Source organism: Lethenteron reissneri, chromosome 3 (genome assembly GCF_015708825.2).
Source record: "Lethenteron reissneri isolate LAM-NWPU_2019-01 chromosome 3, ASM1570882v1, whole genome shotgun sequence".
NCBI lineage: Eukaryota > Metazoa > Chordata > Hyperoartia > Petromyzontiformes > Petromyzontidae > Lethenteron > Lethenteron reissneri.
The window spans coordinates 5704478-5720248 of NC_083781.1; the positions used below are offsets into that span (position 1 = coordinate 5704478).

At 44.2% G+C, this 15771-nt stretch overlaps 1 protein-coding gene across 1 annotated transcript; it reads right to left on the minus strand.

Annotated features, from left to right (window-relative positions):
* Positions 1-604: 604 nt before the first annotated feature.
* On the minus strand, positions 605-11590 carry LOC133345444 (microfibril-associated glycoprotein 4-like). Its single transcript, XM_061556181.1, has 8 exons — positions 11352-11590; positions 7844-7913; positions 7493-7593; positions 7123-7156; positions 6743-6837; positions 4914-5031; positions 4266-4451; positions 605-2809 (listed from the first exon to the last, which is right to left on the minus strand). Exons 1-8 carry the CDS (start codon positions 11472-11474, stop codon positions 2502-2504), a joined length of 1035 nt encoding a protein of 344 aa, XP_061412165.1. The 5' UTR covers positions 11475-11590; the 3' UTR covers positions 605-2501.
* Between the last annotated feature and the right edge of the window lie 4181 nt (positions 11591-15771).

Below are 15771 nucleotides of genomic sequence, written 5' to 3' on the forward strand. Positions count from 1 at the left end.
ATTTGCAGTCGCTAACTGTACAGGACAACTTAAGAGTTGTGAATATTAAAAACAATTGAAAAATAATCATTTGCGCCACGGTGGAAATTTTATCTCCCTCGCCTGGTAAGCAGGAGGTCATAAGTTCAACACCTAAGGGTGTATATTTTGAATTTTCATGGTCTCCCCGTGGACGCGTGGATTTTTCTCCGGGTCCTCTGGTTTCTCCCTCCACATTTTAGAAACATGTGTTCAGATGATTTGGTTGCTATACATTTCCACATAAGCAACTTTGAGCTACCATTTGTGGCCTAGATCGCTTTTGAAAAAAAGAAAAAGAGCAAATATCCCAGTGGGCATTACCTGGTATATCCAAGTTTGGTTTTAGTTTATGTAGTTGTAAGGAATGCCGTCCACCAGCATATGGGCTTGCCATGCCCCCACAATCACAATTCAGATGTTCTTCTCACCATGTGTAAGAGTACAGTAATAGTACTCATGGGAGCAGGCACAACTGCCAATGTTTGACACTTCTGAAGTTACATTTCCTCTTAAGTATCATGTGCTGCATCCAGTTACTTGAATTGCAGAATTCTTCTTTAATAAGCAGATTCTGCAGCATCAATTCAACTTTCACAATTTTATTGAAGACATTTTAGCCAGGCCGTACACTTCTATTCCATCATGTCTACACCATAAAATAACAAGTAAATTGCATACATTAATCACAAAGGGTAATTAGAAAACATTGGTTTGTTCAAACTAGATTAATTCTTTAAATTATCTCAATATAGCAGTGAAAAAGTGTCAGCGCACGTGTAAAGGTTCAGCATAATACAATGCATAGTCAATCAGGCAGCTCGACGTATGGGTTGTCATCAACAGGAGTTTGAAGCATTCAAAGAAAACATTAAACCGTCCTCCAAAAAAATTAGAGGATTTAAGTTTCATGTAACTGCAAATGGTCTGTGTTGATCTCCATTTAGAACATCACACTGCAGGTAGGTCCATCTCTTAGACCGGATGTACAATTAAGAAATGCCCAGAGTGCAACTGCCATCGCCATTCTCAAACCAAGTAACACATGGGAAGTCTACCGATAATAAGGGTGTTGCTTTATCGTCACAGGTGTAGATTATATACCAACGCCTACATCACGGGATAATTATAAACATGTAACTGCATGAATTGTATTAGATTACTTTGGATGCATGTGCAACACGCACTGACTGTGCAAAGTATGGGGGTTGAGAGAAATGAGTTGATTGCCCCAATTTTCTTGGGAAAATGGGGGATTAGAGGGCTGGGTGGAGCCCCAGCCACTGGGGATTCACACAAGACGAGGCCGTGTTATGAAGACAGGCAACTATGCTTGGCCACACTACAGTAACGCCACTACCGAATTCTTTCGTGCAGGCAGGCTACTCCTGAAACCACCGTCCAACCTCAAAACACGAGAATAAAACCTTGTTAATACATTCTCCTGCAACACCACCTAGCCAGTGAACTGGAACACGTACACCAGGCCCTTAAGATGAATGGATATTCGGACCGCATTATCCGCAAAGCTGTTTCTCCAACCATGGAGAAACAACCCCCTGAGATGCCGATCAAAACCATCACGTTACGATACATAGCAGGCGTTACCAAAAATATTTCCAAAATCTTAAACAAACACAAGATCCAGGTCCGATTCAGTACAGTACACAAAATCCGTGATCTAATCCCATCTGTGAAGGATGTCATTCCTGACATGCAATATCCTGGAGTCTACAAACGAAGTTGCACCTGTGGTGATTGTTGCATTGGGAAAAGGAAACGTCATGTCTCAGACCGTTTTTGTGAGCACAAGGCAGATCTGAAACACGGCAGAACTAATACCTTCGCCGTGGCTGACCATTGCTATAATGCTGTGGGCTCTCATTGTTTTTTCCGAGACCAAGGTGCTCTGCAAACCTTCGGGCTACTATCAAAGGTTTGTTCATGAAGCCATCCAGATATATAAACAGACATAACTTCAACCGGGAAGATGGATACAGATTGAGCAATCATTGGAAGGATGTTATTAACCAGGTAAAACCATAACTGCTTTTGGTCTGCCTTCATATCCAATATTCTAACCCTCCCACTCCCAACCCCGCCCACTTCACCTCCCCACCCCGGCATTTTTTGCCGTAGCTTGTGTCTTATTTGTAGCCTCCACTCCCCCTACCTTATACCCCCACCCTCCCTGTCTCTCCTCCCTGGCTCCTCCCCCCTTCTCTTGCTGATATGGCCTCTTGTTACAGCAGCCCTTTTGTCCACTTCAGCAATTGTTTTTTGCCATGGTTGTCCCAACTGATGACGGAAGGCTTGTGTTGCACCTGAAACGTCGTGATTTAATTTATATTATTTCATACCTACGTGACTTTACCGAAAGAACCAAAGAGTATAAATGATCCTGCCACACGAAAGAAGATTCCACTGCGAAGCAAACATGCGGCAAAGGCAACCCCTTTTTTAAATCAACCTCCACCTCCCACTCATTTAATTAGAGGTTTGATTTTCATGACACTAGACTTCAACGAGTAGGGAGCCACCTTGCTGAACATACGCCACTCCACCATGGAAGCCCATCCAATGTGGCTGCCCTTGGGATGCCAGTCGCCATTCAGGTCGGCCGCACCGCAGTTGCTGTACCACCAGCCGGCTTGCGTCCTCTCCCGGCTGCAGCTGTCAACCGCGATGTCTCCGAAGATGCAAGGGTTGCAGGCATCGCCATCCCTGTCCATGGTGCTGAACTTCTGACCGTTCTGGTCCTCGGCCTTGCGGTCGCCCTTGAATGAGTCGCCTGAACGCAAAAAATGCGGATCGGGAGGATACCTCGATCAGGGAATGTGCCTCCCTCCACACACCTATGCTCAATGTGGAGGAAGGCCTCATCGGAATGTTGGCAATTGATGCATTTACTTGTATTTAAACGATTGCTCGCAAGTGTAGTCACCAGCAATATTTGCTACGTTTTCCATTCCAAAATCAGTTGTGAATTCTGCACATTCATCTTGCTGTTCCGTTCCCCCCGAATGGCTGCCTTTAGTGATTACTTCATTCAGACAGCTCCTGCTACAAGGTTGTATTGCTTTGAAGACCCATTATTGGTCAACTTCAAAACACATTTTCTAAATAATAATGTATCACATTTGCAAAATCATTCACAATTTAAATTACAGGAGCTGTCTATTGAGACTGCTCGTCTTCAAAGTGAAATCTGGATGCTCTATAATTATATAAGAGATGTTTAACCCTTCAATATATTATTGACTAACAGAACATTCCTCATGTAAATGATTAACTTTTTAGATACCTTCCTAATTTTAATGGAATATTGGCGTGATTAAAATGAATCCATTCAGTAATCTCAGAGCGTGCCGAGTCCGAACAGAGAGATATTTTGTAGGACTTCCCCAGATAAATCCTTTTACTTGTATATTCTGCATGCAGTAGAGAGTGCAGTCACTTTTCCAACACTCTGACGAAAAGGCTGTTTCCCAAGTAAAAAATGTAATTCTCAGATCTGGAATTTACTAAAAGAACAGAAAGTCCAAAACAAAAATGTGCTCATTGGTGACCCAGGTGAAACAAATCAACTTCCCTATAATTAAGAAACTACTTTAAACAATAAATGGTAAAAATCGAAAAATTGGGATCTCAAGATCGCTAGTGCTCAAGTGACCAGATCCAACCCCCTAGATTCCTAAAAAAATGCTTTTGTTTCTTTCACCTCAATTTCAGAGGTCAACCTTTTGCATGTAAATAATCTATGAAGTTAGCTAGTGAGTAGCGCCAAGAGGCATCAAGCTTCTTGCAGCATGGCTGGATTGTACGTATCTGTAGGGATGAGAAGTCTGTTGCCAACAGAGCAACCACGAGGGCTGAACTGTGGGATTCGTTTTAAACGCTTTAACATTCCGAAACATCTGCAACTTGCAGAGTGGATTCCGTTCTCGGAAAGCGCAAGAGGTTCAGCGTTAATTTTATTTAGAGCAGGCAGTGTCGTTGTTTTTAAAGATGTACTCACCACAGATAACTCTAACGACACGACCACACTCTAGGATACCTTGCGTCAAACTGCCACACACCCCCTGCATTGCCTTGTGAGAGCCTTGGTACCAATTAAGTTATTTTAGTTTTTCTTCTGGTACTGTTCTGATAACTCACACGTACGTCATCGGAACGAGAAAGGGTTGACTGCCAGAAAAAGGCCTCCCTATGCCATGTCTGTTTTGAGCTTCCAAATGCCTCCTTACCAGCGTCGCCGGAATACGAGCCAACGTGCAGAGCGTAGCCGTCATCCTCGCCATCCACGCTGAACGTGGCGTAGTTGGCATTACGCTTTTCGCCCTCAAAGTCCTCCACCTCGATGCGCAGGGTGTAGCTAATGCCCTCCTGGTGGGTGAGCGCGTAAACCTTCTCCAGTCCAAGCCAGTGTTCACCTTCACAAAACCACCGCATTCGCAAACGCGAGTCATTTCAAGTCTTTCACCGCGTGGCTTTAACGAGAGTACACTCCAAATGGCCTCCCATACCCTCCCAACAGCAACATCTACACAGCCAATAAGTGCGCAACCAGGAGGAGGTTTACTCTTGGCAGATTTTGGATGCTAAGAGCAGAGGCCAGGTGTATGTCAACGGTACAACATGATCCAGTAGCAGGAACCAAGTAATTGGGAGATATTTTGGTAGTTAGGATTTTGACAGGCTAATTCAATATTCGTCAGGTTAATTGACCATGTCACAGCCCAAACCTAAAATGGACTCAATTTTCTACTAAACATGTAAATGTCTATGCATAACAGACAAGTTCTCAAAGATGCTTCTTGACGTAACAATACAAACACTTTTTTTAAAACCAATCTTCCCATCAGACAACCTACAGCAGCACAAAGGGGGCAAACCTTTCAGAGAGCCAAAGCCATTCTTGTAATCGCTCCATTTTCTTCCAAAGGGGACGGAGCCATCAAAGCGGTGCTGAAACACTGTCCACGCACCGTCGGCTTCAAATGAGCAGTACACCTGAAAAAAAAGAGCAGGACACACCAAACGCAACTTTGCAAGTGCTCTGTTGTGCCGTGTAGCTGCGCTGTGTTTCCGGAATGTCCCAAGTGTTGTTCAGGCAGTGTACAACACGTGACTGACTGCACATGCGAGGAGCTTCTTCAGTCACCAAATTTTGCGGATTTTATTTTTTAACTGCAGGAGAACTCATGTTGAACTTCTTTCGAACTGCAGGTAGCCAACCGAGCTAAATCAGAGATTTGTTATCCGTTAACCCACGACTCCTATTATCTGCAGCACAAACACTCCTATTTTACTGTGCAGGCCAATTCGTATTATCTACAATAAGCTGCTTCCTATTATCTGAGATTTTCTTTGTCAATAAGTGTCAATGTTGCAAATTCAGCTCATTGCTCATCCGCGTTATTGGTTGCAAAAAAAACTGTTTATTCTTCAAACCTTAAATAATGTTCATAATTCAAAGGTTATTTTGCAATGAACATCAACGACAGTACTTTGGTGCGTGGCCAAAGTGCACAAAAACGGGTGTTTGGAGGTGGTTGCGAGGCATCGAAGAAGTCGCCATCTCCTGGTTTGACCAGGGTATAGCAGTACAGCAAGTAGATTTATTTACATCTAAACATGGAACATTTCCCGCTCCCACCTTAACCGCCCCAACCACTCTCATGTGTAGGTTTTCTCTGGGTACTCTGACGTTCCTTCCACCTGTACAAATTCCAAATCTTTTAGGCAATTGTTGGTGCAGATTCGAGCTAATTTCCTGCTTATCTGTCGTTTCTCAAGGTCTTTTGAGCATAAACTAAGCATGTTACAAAATGTACAATACCGTGCATTGTGATTATACTATTATACCCAACGTGATACGCGTGCAGGTTCAACAAATTCTAAATTCTGCGATTATTCTCTATATAGGCGGAGTCTCACGGGAAAATCCATGCTATAATCTGCAATTTTACTCCGGATATACGAGGAGAGAAAAATCACGGATAACCTCACGGAAATAAGTCGTGCAACATGGGTGCCCCATATTTCCACTGATTGGAGGCGTTCTGCTGTACCAAGTTAATTTCAATTGGGAAATTCCGTTCCGACAGCTGTTCCCAACACATGGAGTAAAAAAAAATAGACATGCCAAACACACAATACAATATGAACCACAGAATGTGTTCTCACAGCCCTGTGCATGCATGAAATATACACAATTGAAACACATCAATATTTAAATGCCCAAAACATTTGTTTAATTCACAAAATGTCAAATCTTTTGAGCAAACACGTTCCGGCATGTTATAAAATATACACGCAGCGAACCACATGGAATATCCAGAGTTTATTGGGTTGGATTGCGTAAATATAAATGCACCGTTAAACCCGCCACCACCCGACATGGCCAATTAGTAAGGTTTGTCACGTAAACAGAACATGCCAATTCGTTACTAATACAGCACACCCATGTGTTGGAGAGTAAACCCACAACATTTACAATGTGAGTACGACGTTTCGCCGATAATTACAACCAGCATCATCAGGTCACAGCCAGAATTATGCATGGAATATATTAAAGAAGTCGGATTTAAACTGTTCAATGTGTTTTGTGCATAAGCATGCAGTACTTTCAAGGTGGACAATTCATATATTTCTTAAACATCATGGGTACTGTACTTGATGTTATGTTCGTTTGAAATTCTGAAATATGTGCAATACACACCTCGAACGTAGACTCTGCACCTTGCGGCCGAATCCTATAAACTCCACTTTTGGCAGAGGCGTGCGTCTCCCTCACTTTGCTGCAGTCTTGTACGACTAAAATGTTACAGAACAATTGTTAAAATTGTTAACATGGTCTATCTGCAATAGTAATTTAGAGGAGAACATATGGGGTTCAAGTTTTAAATGGGGCACAACAATGATCAAAAACGCACTGCGGCACGAATACAAGCACTTATACTCGTGTGGAACAAGTCCATAGCATAATCACTGGCGGCACATTAAGATTGATTGCGGCACCAAAAGAAAATCAAGTGACAGTACGACAATGGAGAGAAATCACTCGACAGAAGGATACAAAACACAAATCTGCTTTCTTACCAGTTCCGTCCTCATTGCAAGTGGAACCTTTCTCCTGGACACGTGGACAATGCAGAGGCATAGTTAGGGGTACAAGATAATATAAATACGAGGAAAACTGTTTACATCATGGACATTAACACAATGATATGCACCACATTTTAGCCCCTTTGATACAAACAGGCCGAATGTTTACTACGAATGCCCCCCATGCTGCAAGCGACACACGATGTGGGAAGGAAGGCCTTCATTGGGAATTTTACTTGGGTTTTCAAAAAACATTTCCTGCAATTAAAATAATATATGCTTGAGCCTCTATCCCTATACTCTCGGATAAGAAAACAATATACGGACCCTAACATAGTAATCTGACTACATGAACAAGACTTACCAGAGGTATATATTGTGGAGCACCCTGGCCAAACTTGTTCCGCATGTAGTCAGACACGGCAATCACGTACTTCTCCAGGTGATTATAAGAACACTCAAGTCCTGCCGTGAAAACATCCCACAATTATCCTCATTAGGCACGGTATAATGTGCACATTTCAAATGGCAGTTCTTTCGTGACCCACTGCCCCCGTTTGTTCGGGATTTGCCAGTAAAAAGAAAATATTTAGATAGCCAGACATTCCTTCAAAGTCTGGGGCAGAACACCACTAGAGCACCAGTTAAATTTTAACTGCAAAACACATTTGCTGTAAATCGCAAAATCGATGCACACGCATTATCTGCAACTTACCTTGGAAGTGATTCTCATGCTGTTCGAGTCTCTTCTCAAGCCCAGTCGGACCACCGTCAACACCGGGATGCTAGAGAGAAGAGGAATAACAACGTTGCCATTGAGGATATGTAGGGAGGGTATTTCCTTCAACGGAGGCCATGTCAGCTCAACAATCCGAGCTTGTGCGACAAAATAATTAACCATTGCTTGCAATGCAAGCAAAGCGGAACTTGTATGGACTTTGTTTAGACAGTCTCAACGAATAAAGCGTTTATAGAGTACTTCCACATTTGGCATTACCTGTACATGCCCAGTCTTTGACGAAAAAATGGCAGCTGCAAATAAATGCCACTTGTGAAAGTTTATTCACGAAAAAAATGCTCCAGTAGGATTTATTGTCCCATTGTTTGTACCCGAAATATAGAATTGTGCAAGTCTGTACATGGGTTCCTCAGTCTAAATAAAAGATTTTGTACTTCGCCATTGGATGGCAAAACCGGTTACCGTTTTACGTGCGATTAGCAGTAACGCTGAGATCTTAATAGCCCTGGTTATTACTAAAAAAGGTACCTACATCAATTTAGAAAACCTTCACTTGTGGGAGCTGTACATCCCTGTACGACTTGTTACAGGCAAGCAGGATTAATATTGTATAGGAAATAAAGACCAAGAACCCCAGTAGCGCATTTGTAGTGACATCAGGGATGTCACTGTATAGGGCCGGCCCAAGAGGGCCGTGGCGCACGATGCACTGTCATCGCGTACACCCCGTAGGCGGGTGTAGTACTGGTGTAATAAGAGCCTATGTCGGATTCACGTGGTGATCGGCTTTGCCGGTCCTGCTTTACAGCCAATGGGGGGAGAGCCTGGGAGCATGGCCTCGGCGTGATCACGGGATGTCAGCTAGGTGATTGGTTTTGCTGGTCTTGGCCTCAGCCAATGGGAAGACAAGTCAGGGGCGTGGTCCCGGGAGTTGATGGGAAATCTGGAACATTCGGCGCAGGCTACTGAGGATTGGCTGGAGTGTACCACGTGACCCAGGCGTTAAATAAGGGGAGAGAGGAGAGACACGTGGTCAGACACGGAAAGAAGAGAGAGAGAGAGGCCACGCGCGAGTGGGGCTCCGGGTGCCAGGCGGCGGTGTGTCTCTGGTGGCTGTCTGCCCGCTTCCCGTTGCCTGCCAGCAACGGGGAGTGTTTGTGAACTGCAAGAAGTGAAATAAAAGGACCGATTCCACAAGCCGTCTCCAGCGTGTTATTACACTAGCATAAACATAAATTTGGTTGCAAGCGACCTCCTTCGGTGAAGATGCTGTAGCCCAAGGGTAGGTCAAATCTCATTGTCCTCTATGGTACCCTTGAGCAGGACCTATTTTAACCATAACCACCATGGTTGTGTGTGTTGGCACAATTTAAGCATACCCTGTCAACCCATACAGGTTACCCCGTATTCTTGTACAGGGCAAATTGAGTTTTCAGGTCCATGCGACGTACAGCCGTTTCAATACGGGCAAAAAAAGGTGTATGTTTGGGTTTCTCCCTTGTGATGGGACTTTGTAGGATGAACTTTGAGATGTATAAGGGGCACGGGGTGACCAATAAGATCTGAATTGGTCTCTAATAAGGAACGGCACTGATAAGGGGTTGACAGCGATGCTGAAGGCACTTTCCAAGGAGCACAAGCGCACAGCCGAGATCGGTAGGCCTCACGAGTTCAACAAGGGGATGGCTGTGAGTAACGTCGATAGTTAAATATGTAGAGGATAACTTAACTAAGATCAATTGCGCAAAACTGAGAGGTTAGTAGACCTCCACGACAGACGCATCTGCTAGACATCCAAAGTTCATGTGGACCATAGGATCATGATGAATGGTACTGCACACGTAAATCATTAGCCAATGGCAATAAACATTTATCCAGTGTTTTAACTGAAGTGGTGTTAAACATTAACATACTCAGCTGAAAAAAGCGGTCAACATAGCTAAAAAAAACTAAGCATGTTTGCTTGCTTGCATGCTGTAGTTTATATTGCTCAGGGGAAAAATAAGGGGTCAAACTTTATTCCAGTAGTTTGTGCAATTCTCCATTGTAACCGTAGGTTTTGTGGACAGATGCTATATGCGGTATTTGCTCAAATTAATCACTTAAAAAATACAATTAATGAGTAAACGCATTTGGCACGTCAACGTTAAAACGACGGATAACATTTGATTGCTAGAGTACAAGGTTCTGTAAAAGGTGGAGGAGTGGTGCATTAGACTACTCTTCTTGATTGCACTTAAGGATAACATCGGCAACTGCACTAGCTGTTCAGCCGCTTTAATATAATGTAGTTTGAATGCAACTTTAGGATAAAGTTGGGATAAAGTTGCATTGCCTCTGGAGCGATCTACCCTGTGCAGGGTACAAACATCGGCAGCTAACACGAGCACCGCAGCCTCATAGTGGACTAACAATCAACAAAATGAACCTTTAACTTTATTGTATTGATTACCCATAGAATAATGGGTCCCGTTGATAAAACGGTTTGCCTGCACCTCCAAAATAAAAAAACGTCTTTTATTACCCTACGTTCTTATAATTATCAACTAGCATGTTTGCCTACGTAAATGCCTAATCTTCAGATGGACTTACATTAGCATCGACACAAGCTCGCAATAACACTACCTTAAACAAATAAAAAGTCGTCAAAATATATCTCCCACCCCCTCTCTTTTAAAACTCGTGTTATTAAACGAATGCGTTGAGTTCAGTTATTTGTTCAGCAGCAGCGCGTTTGTATGAACTTCCTAGGCACCGTACGCAAGCAAACAGCGCCAATCGAACACAGCAGCTGCTTACTGCAGTACAAACTTATTGTGCCCCATGCAGTAGAAGGCGACACTCACTAGTGTTGGTGTCACCCAGTGCGGTAACTCATGGTGACACCCCTACAAGACCATACAGAAGCCTTAGTAATGTGTTTTATACTAATGTTACCCGTATATCACTGAATGTAGTGGCCATAGTAGTGACATAAACTAGTACAATTTAAATTACACCCTTAAATTACAATATTTACAAATTACCACAACATTGTAGCTAAAACACCAGACAATTTGACACAATCAGCGACTATGAAACACGAGCAGCAACGAACACAACAGCACGTGCTTGTAGCGCGTGCAGACGAAACCACGTGACTCGAACCGTCACTGCAGTTGGGGAACAATGACAGCTCTGACCGGAGCGCATTAGAAGGTTCAAAAAGTAAATTAGCATAGAGTTTTAGCCTTGTAGGTATACTGATACAGTACGTGTAAGCAGGGCTTACCAAACATATTTTAATAATAACTAACTACGAGGATATTTTTAAATAAAAAAATACATTTCTGCTGAAAAACTGCACAATATTTTGTATAGACAGTCATTTTGGTGTCACCCCCTCTGATGGTGTCACCCGGTGCGGTCCGCACGCCCCGCACCCCCCTAGTGACGCCACTGGCAGTAGGAAAGGTGGCTTTGGTTGGTGCGAATGTAATCTCACGGCGTCTTCTGTGCGGTGGTGATGATGGTGGTGTTGGTGTCCTTCCTTGCCCTTCTCTCGACGAGCACACGCCAACGGCACGAGCAGCAGCAGAAGGACGGTCAATGTTGCAGGACGAGCCATGCCTGCAGTAGGAATTCGTTGTCTCTCACTACAGCACGGAGGTAACTCACACTTGTTGCTGTTACGACTACTCCGCTGATGCTGGAAGACTTATGCTGTTCATACCGACCAGCTTTTTATAGAGCCGAGTAAACAACCTCCCCCCCCACCACCACCAACCACCCAGAGTGAGAGTGCATTGGGTGGCAACTTGGGTGTGGCTTGTGGTGGAGCGAATAAACATGAATGAATAATTATATATTTAAGATCGCTCAAATTTTGCCACAAGCAGCAACTTCGGCACGATACTACCGTGTCTCCAAGAGTCGCTTACATAAGACGGGGAGGAAAAATAAAAACCGTAATGCCGTTTAAAAATATGATGGCAATCATTAAGATGGCAATAATTTAGTTTTCACGATGGCAACAATGTATACACATTGTTAATTTTGATGAGTGTGTAAAAAAAAATGGGAACCATTCTTGAACGATAGTTTGGTTTACTATATTCCAGCTAGTCCTGTGGCACGCACAGCTGCATAATGACGTGCATCTGAGGCCCAAGCGATCACATCTGTATCTTCCATGGCTGCCCTAAAGCCACATTGTCAGTTATTATGAAAAAAATGTTCTTCAATTTGCCCTTCGAATATCACCTTCCTTTGGTTACTCCCTGTTCGAGAGGCATTGAGTTACTGGCTGATGCACTGTTGACTGACTTCAAATGTCCTTCCGGGTATGCAGCCCATTTCGAATGCTGCAGGAGGGCAGCCTTAATCAGAGCTATTGATTCCTTCTCTGATTCGAAGTGGTTCACACATCTCACCGTCATTGTCTGAGCTTAGTTTCTGGAAAAATGGAAGTGCTAGTGCCATGAAATTGTGATTTTTCAACGGTCTTACTTAACTTGATTCCTCTGTTTGTCTGGGTCAAATCTTGTAATCCAAATTTCGTCCACTTCTGGGTGTCCAATCAATTCCACATTTTGCACACATACTTAGACCCGGTGACAATGCATGCCAGCATCAATTAGTCAATTAATTCGCTACTTTAAAGCAATTTACATTTTGTATGGACGCCTTATTATTTATATAGAAATGTGTGTAGGTCAAAAACGCCGCGGTCCCTAAACTGTGGAATCGGCTCGCACAAAACGCAGGCGCCGTGTGTCTCAGGCGCCATTGACGTACTTCTCGACCGCGAGTTAAACGAAGTAGTTAATAAAATCGTAGTTTAAAAAGAACTTTTTTAAACGAGTTTATTATTGCTTCAGTTGTATTATGATCAATGTAAATCCATGGCAAACTATGTAAATCACCCATCTTCCACATATTTTGTGACCAATGCATCTCCAAGTTATGCTGACATTTCAAGCACACTGTTAGTTTATTGTGAAGCACTCTGTCATAGCAACTTCTGAATCCACTGTCATTGAACATTTTTACAAGCTACCAAATTATTGTTTTAGCAAATACAGACATTCCTATATAAACGGAATCGCGTGATCTTTGAAGTGTCTGTATTTCTGATTCTGCTTTGTACCCTGCATAGCAGTTCTAAAGAAAAAGCTGTGCCATAGCCATGTCTGCTTTAGATGCACCAAACCTTAACCCGTGATGTTATATCTGCACCATTGTCAATCACGTTCACAAACTGAAGAGGTGCTGGAGGGATGGTTTCTTCAACATATCCTTCATGGAAAGTTCTGTAGCATGGCCTCACTCTGCCCCCGGCCATGCCCCCTTTCTGGAACCTACTTGCGAGTTCCTGGTGGGCCCCTTCTGTGACCTTTCCCCTTCTCGTGTCTATCAGGGCCTGCTGATGTCAGGACTGCCGTACGCGGCAGATCCCCTTTTCTGCCAGCAGCCAGCGCTATGCCACTACACTTGTACAGTGAGGGAAAAAAGTATTTGATCCCCTGCTGATTTTATACGTTTGCCCACTGACAAATAAATGATCAGTCTATAATTTTAATGGTAGGTTTATTTGAACAGTGAGAGACAGAATAGCAACAACAAAATCCAGAAAAACGCATGTCAAAAATGTTATAAATTGATTTGCATTTTAATGAGGGAAATAAGTATTTGACCCCCTCTCAATCAGAAAGATTTCTGGCTCCCATGTGTCTTTTATACAGGTAACGAGCTGAGATTAGGAGCACACTCCTAAAGGGAGTCCTCCTAATCTCAGATTGTTACCTGTGTAGAGGTGGTACGTACCGGGATGTAGCGAGCCATCGCGTAGCCGGTGTCTACATCACGGTCCTTACATGGGTAGCTACACCGACGTCCGCACTAGCCCCGCCCCTCGGGGGGCAGAGGGCTATATAGGGCGGTGCGCATGAGCGCTCGGGGAGTCGTTGAAGCCAGTGAGGAATGAAGACGGAGCAAGCTAGATAGGACCCTGGGACCCCTAGCCCCGCTGCCCTTATCAGGGCCGGGACTTTGTGTGGCTCAGTGGTGAGACCCTGGGTACTCACGGCCCGACGTCCTTATCAGGGCCGGGTTTGATGGGCCAGTGGTTGGGACCCGTACCCTGGCTAGGTCGGGTCAGATAGCCTCCTCTAGGAAGTACTCAGCCGGAGGACCTGAGAGCGTAGCCGGTGTCAGGCACGCGTAGCCGTAGGCTGTGTTCCTAGGCTGTATAGATGACTGTTCTGTAGGGTGTTACAATAAATACGTGCTGCCTCCGTCAACTCGTTTCCTGCAGTATTTACGCCGTTACACCTGTAAAAAAGACACCTGTTCACAGAAGCAATCAATCAATCAGATTCCAAACTCTCCACCATGGCCAAGACCAAAGAGCTCTCCAAGGATGTCAGGGACAAGATTGTAGACCTACACAAGGCTGGAATGGGCTACAAGACCATCGCCAAGCAGCTTGGTAATAAGGTGACAACAGTTGGTGCGATTATTCACACAAAAGAACTGTCAATCTCCCTCGGCCTGGGGCTCCATGCAAGATCTCACCTCGTGGAGTTGCAATGATCATGAGAACGGTGAGGAATCAGCCCAGAATTACACGGGAGAATCTTGTCAATGATCTCAAGGCAGCTGGGACCATAGTCACCAAGAAAACAGTTGGTAACAAACTACGACGTGAAGGACTGAAATCCTGCAGTGCCCACAAGGTCCCCCTGCTCAAGAAAGCACATATACATGCCCGTCTGGAGTTTGCCAATGAACATCTGAATGATTCAGAGGACAAATGGGTGAAAGTGTTGTGGTCAGATGAGACCAAAATGGAGCTCTTTGGCATCAACTCACCTTGCCGTGTTTGGAGGAGGAATGCTGTCTATGACCCCAAGAACACCATCCCCACCGTCAAACATGGAGGTGGAAACATTATGCTTTGGGGGTGTTTTTCTGCTAAGGGGACAGGACAACTTCACCGCATCAAAGGGACAATGGACGGGGCCATGGACCGTCAAATCTTGGGTGAGAACCTCCTTCCCTCAGCCAGGGCATTGAAAATGGGTCGTGCATGGGTATTCCAGCATGACAATGACACAAAACACGGTTGCTTGCGTTGTGGCCGAAATGTCGTGAGAATAATTTTATGTTTTATTTGTATTATTTAATTATTTCCATTCTACGTGACTTTACCGAAAGAACCAAGAAGATGAATCCCTGCATTCACGAAAGCTTTAAATAGAAATTTGATTTGAAGCATGTTTTTATTGTCAAAATGGAAATATGGTTTGGGGGGGGGGGGCAGAGCTTTGTGACATCATATTTGAGGGGTGTCTGACTTTTTGTGACGCCGTGTGACGAGGGGGGGAGGGGTGGTCAAAAATCGGCCAAAATTGCGTAAGTCATTTATCGACGGCCCCATGCCTTTTGTTTCAGCGACACGCCAGCAGCAACTTCAAACACAATCCTATGGTGAAAGCACTGCTGCATCTCTGAAAAATACTGCCGCCACCAAATCTGGTTTTTGGGGGTCCATGCAGTGGGTTAATGAGTGTGTTGGCAGCGGGAAAGTGCACTTTGTGCATGTCAGCCAACTCGGACAATTAGCCCATAACACCTGGATTTGTCTTGTCGCCTTGTGCCAGAAAGCTTCTGATACTTCAGGTGGCTGAAACGTGCACCTAACCTGGCGTAGGCAGAGTGGTTACATCATCCGTCACTTAAGTGGCAGAATGGCGGCTGTTGTTGCTGTGCAGTAACCATACGTAGGTCAGTTAAGGCTAGAACTACAAATTGGTTAACTATTTTTCAAAGCACCAGTTTTTCCTTACCTTTGCACCAGGACTTTGTGCAGCAGTGTCTGTGTGGCAAAAATGTCAGCCTAAATCATGTCCCAGTCATTTCGA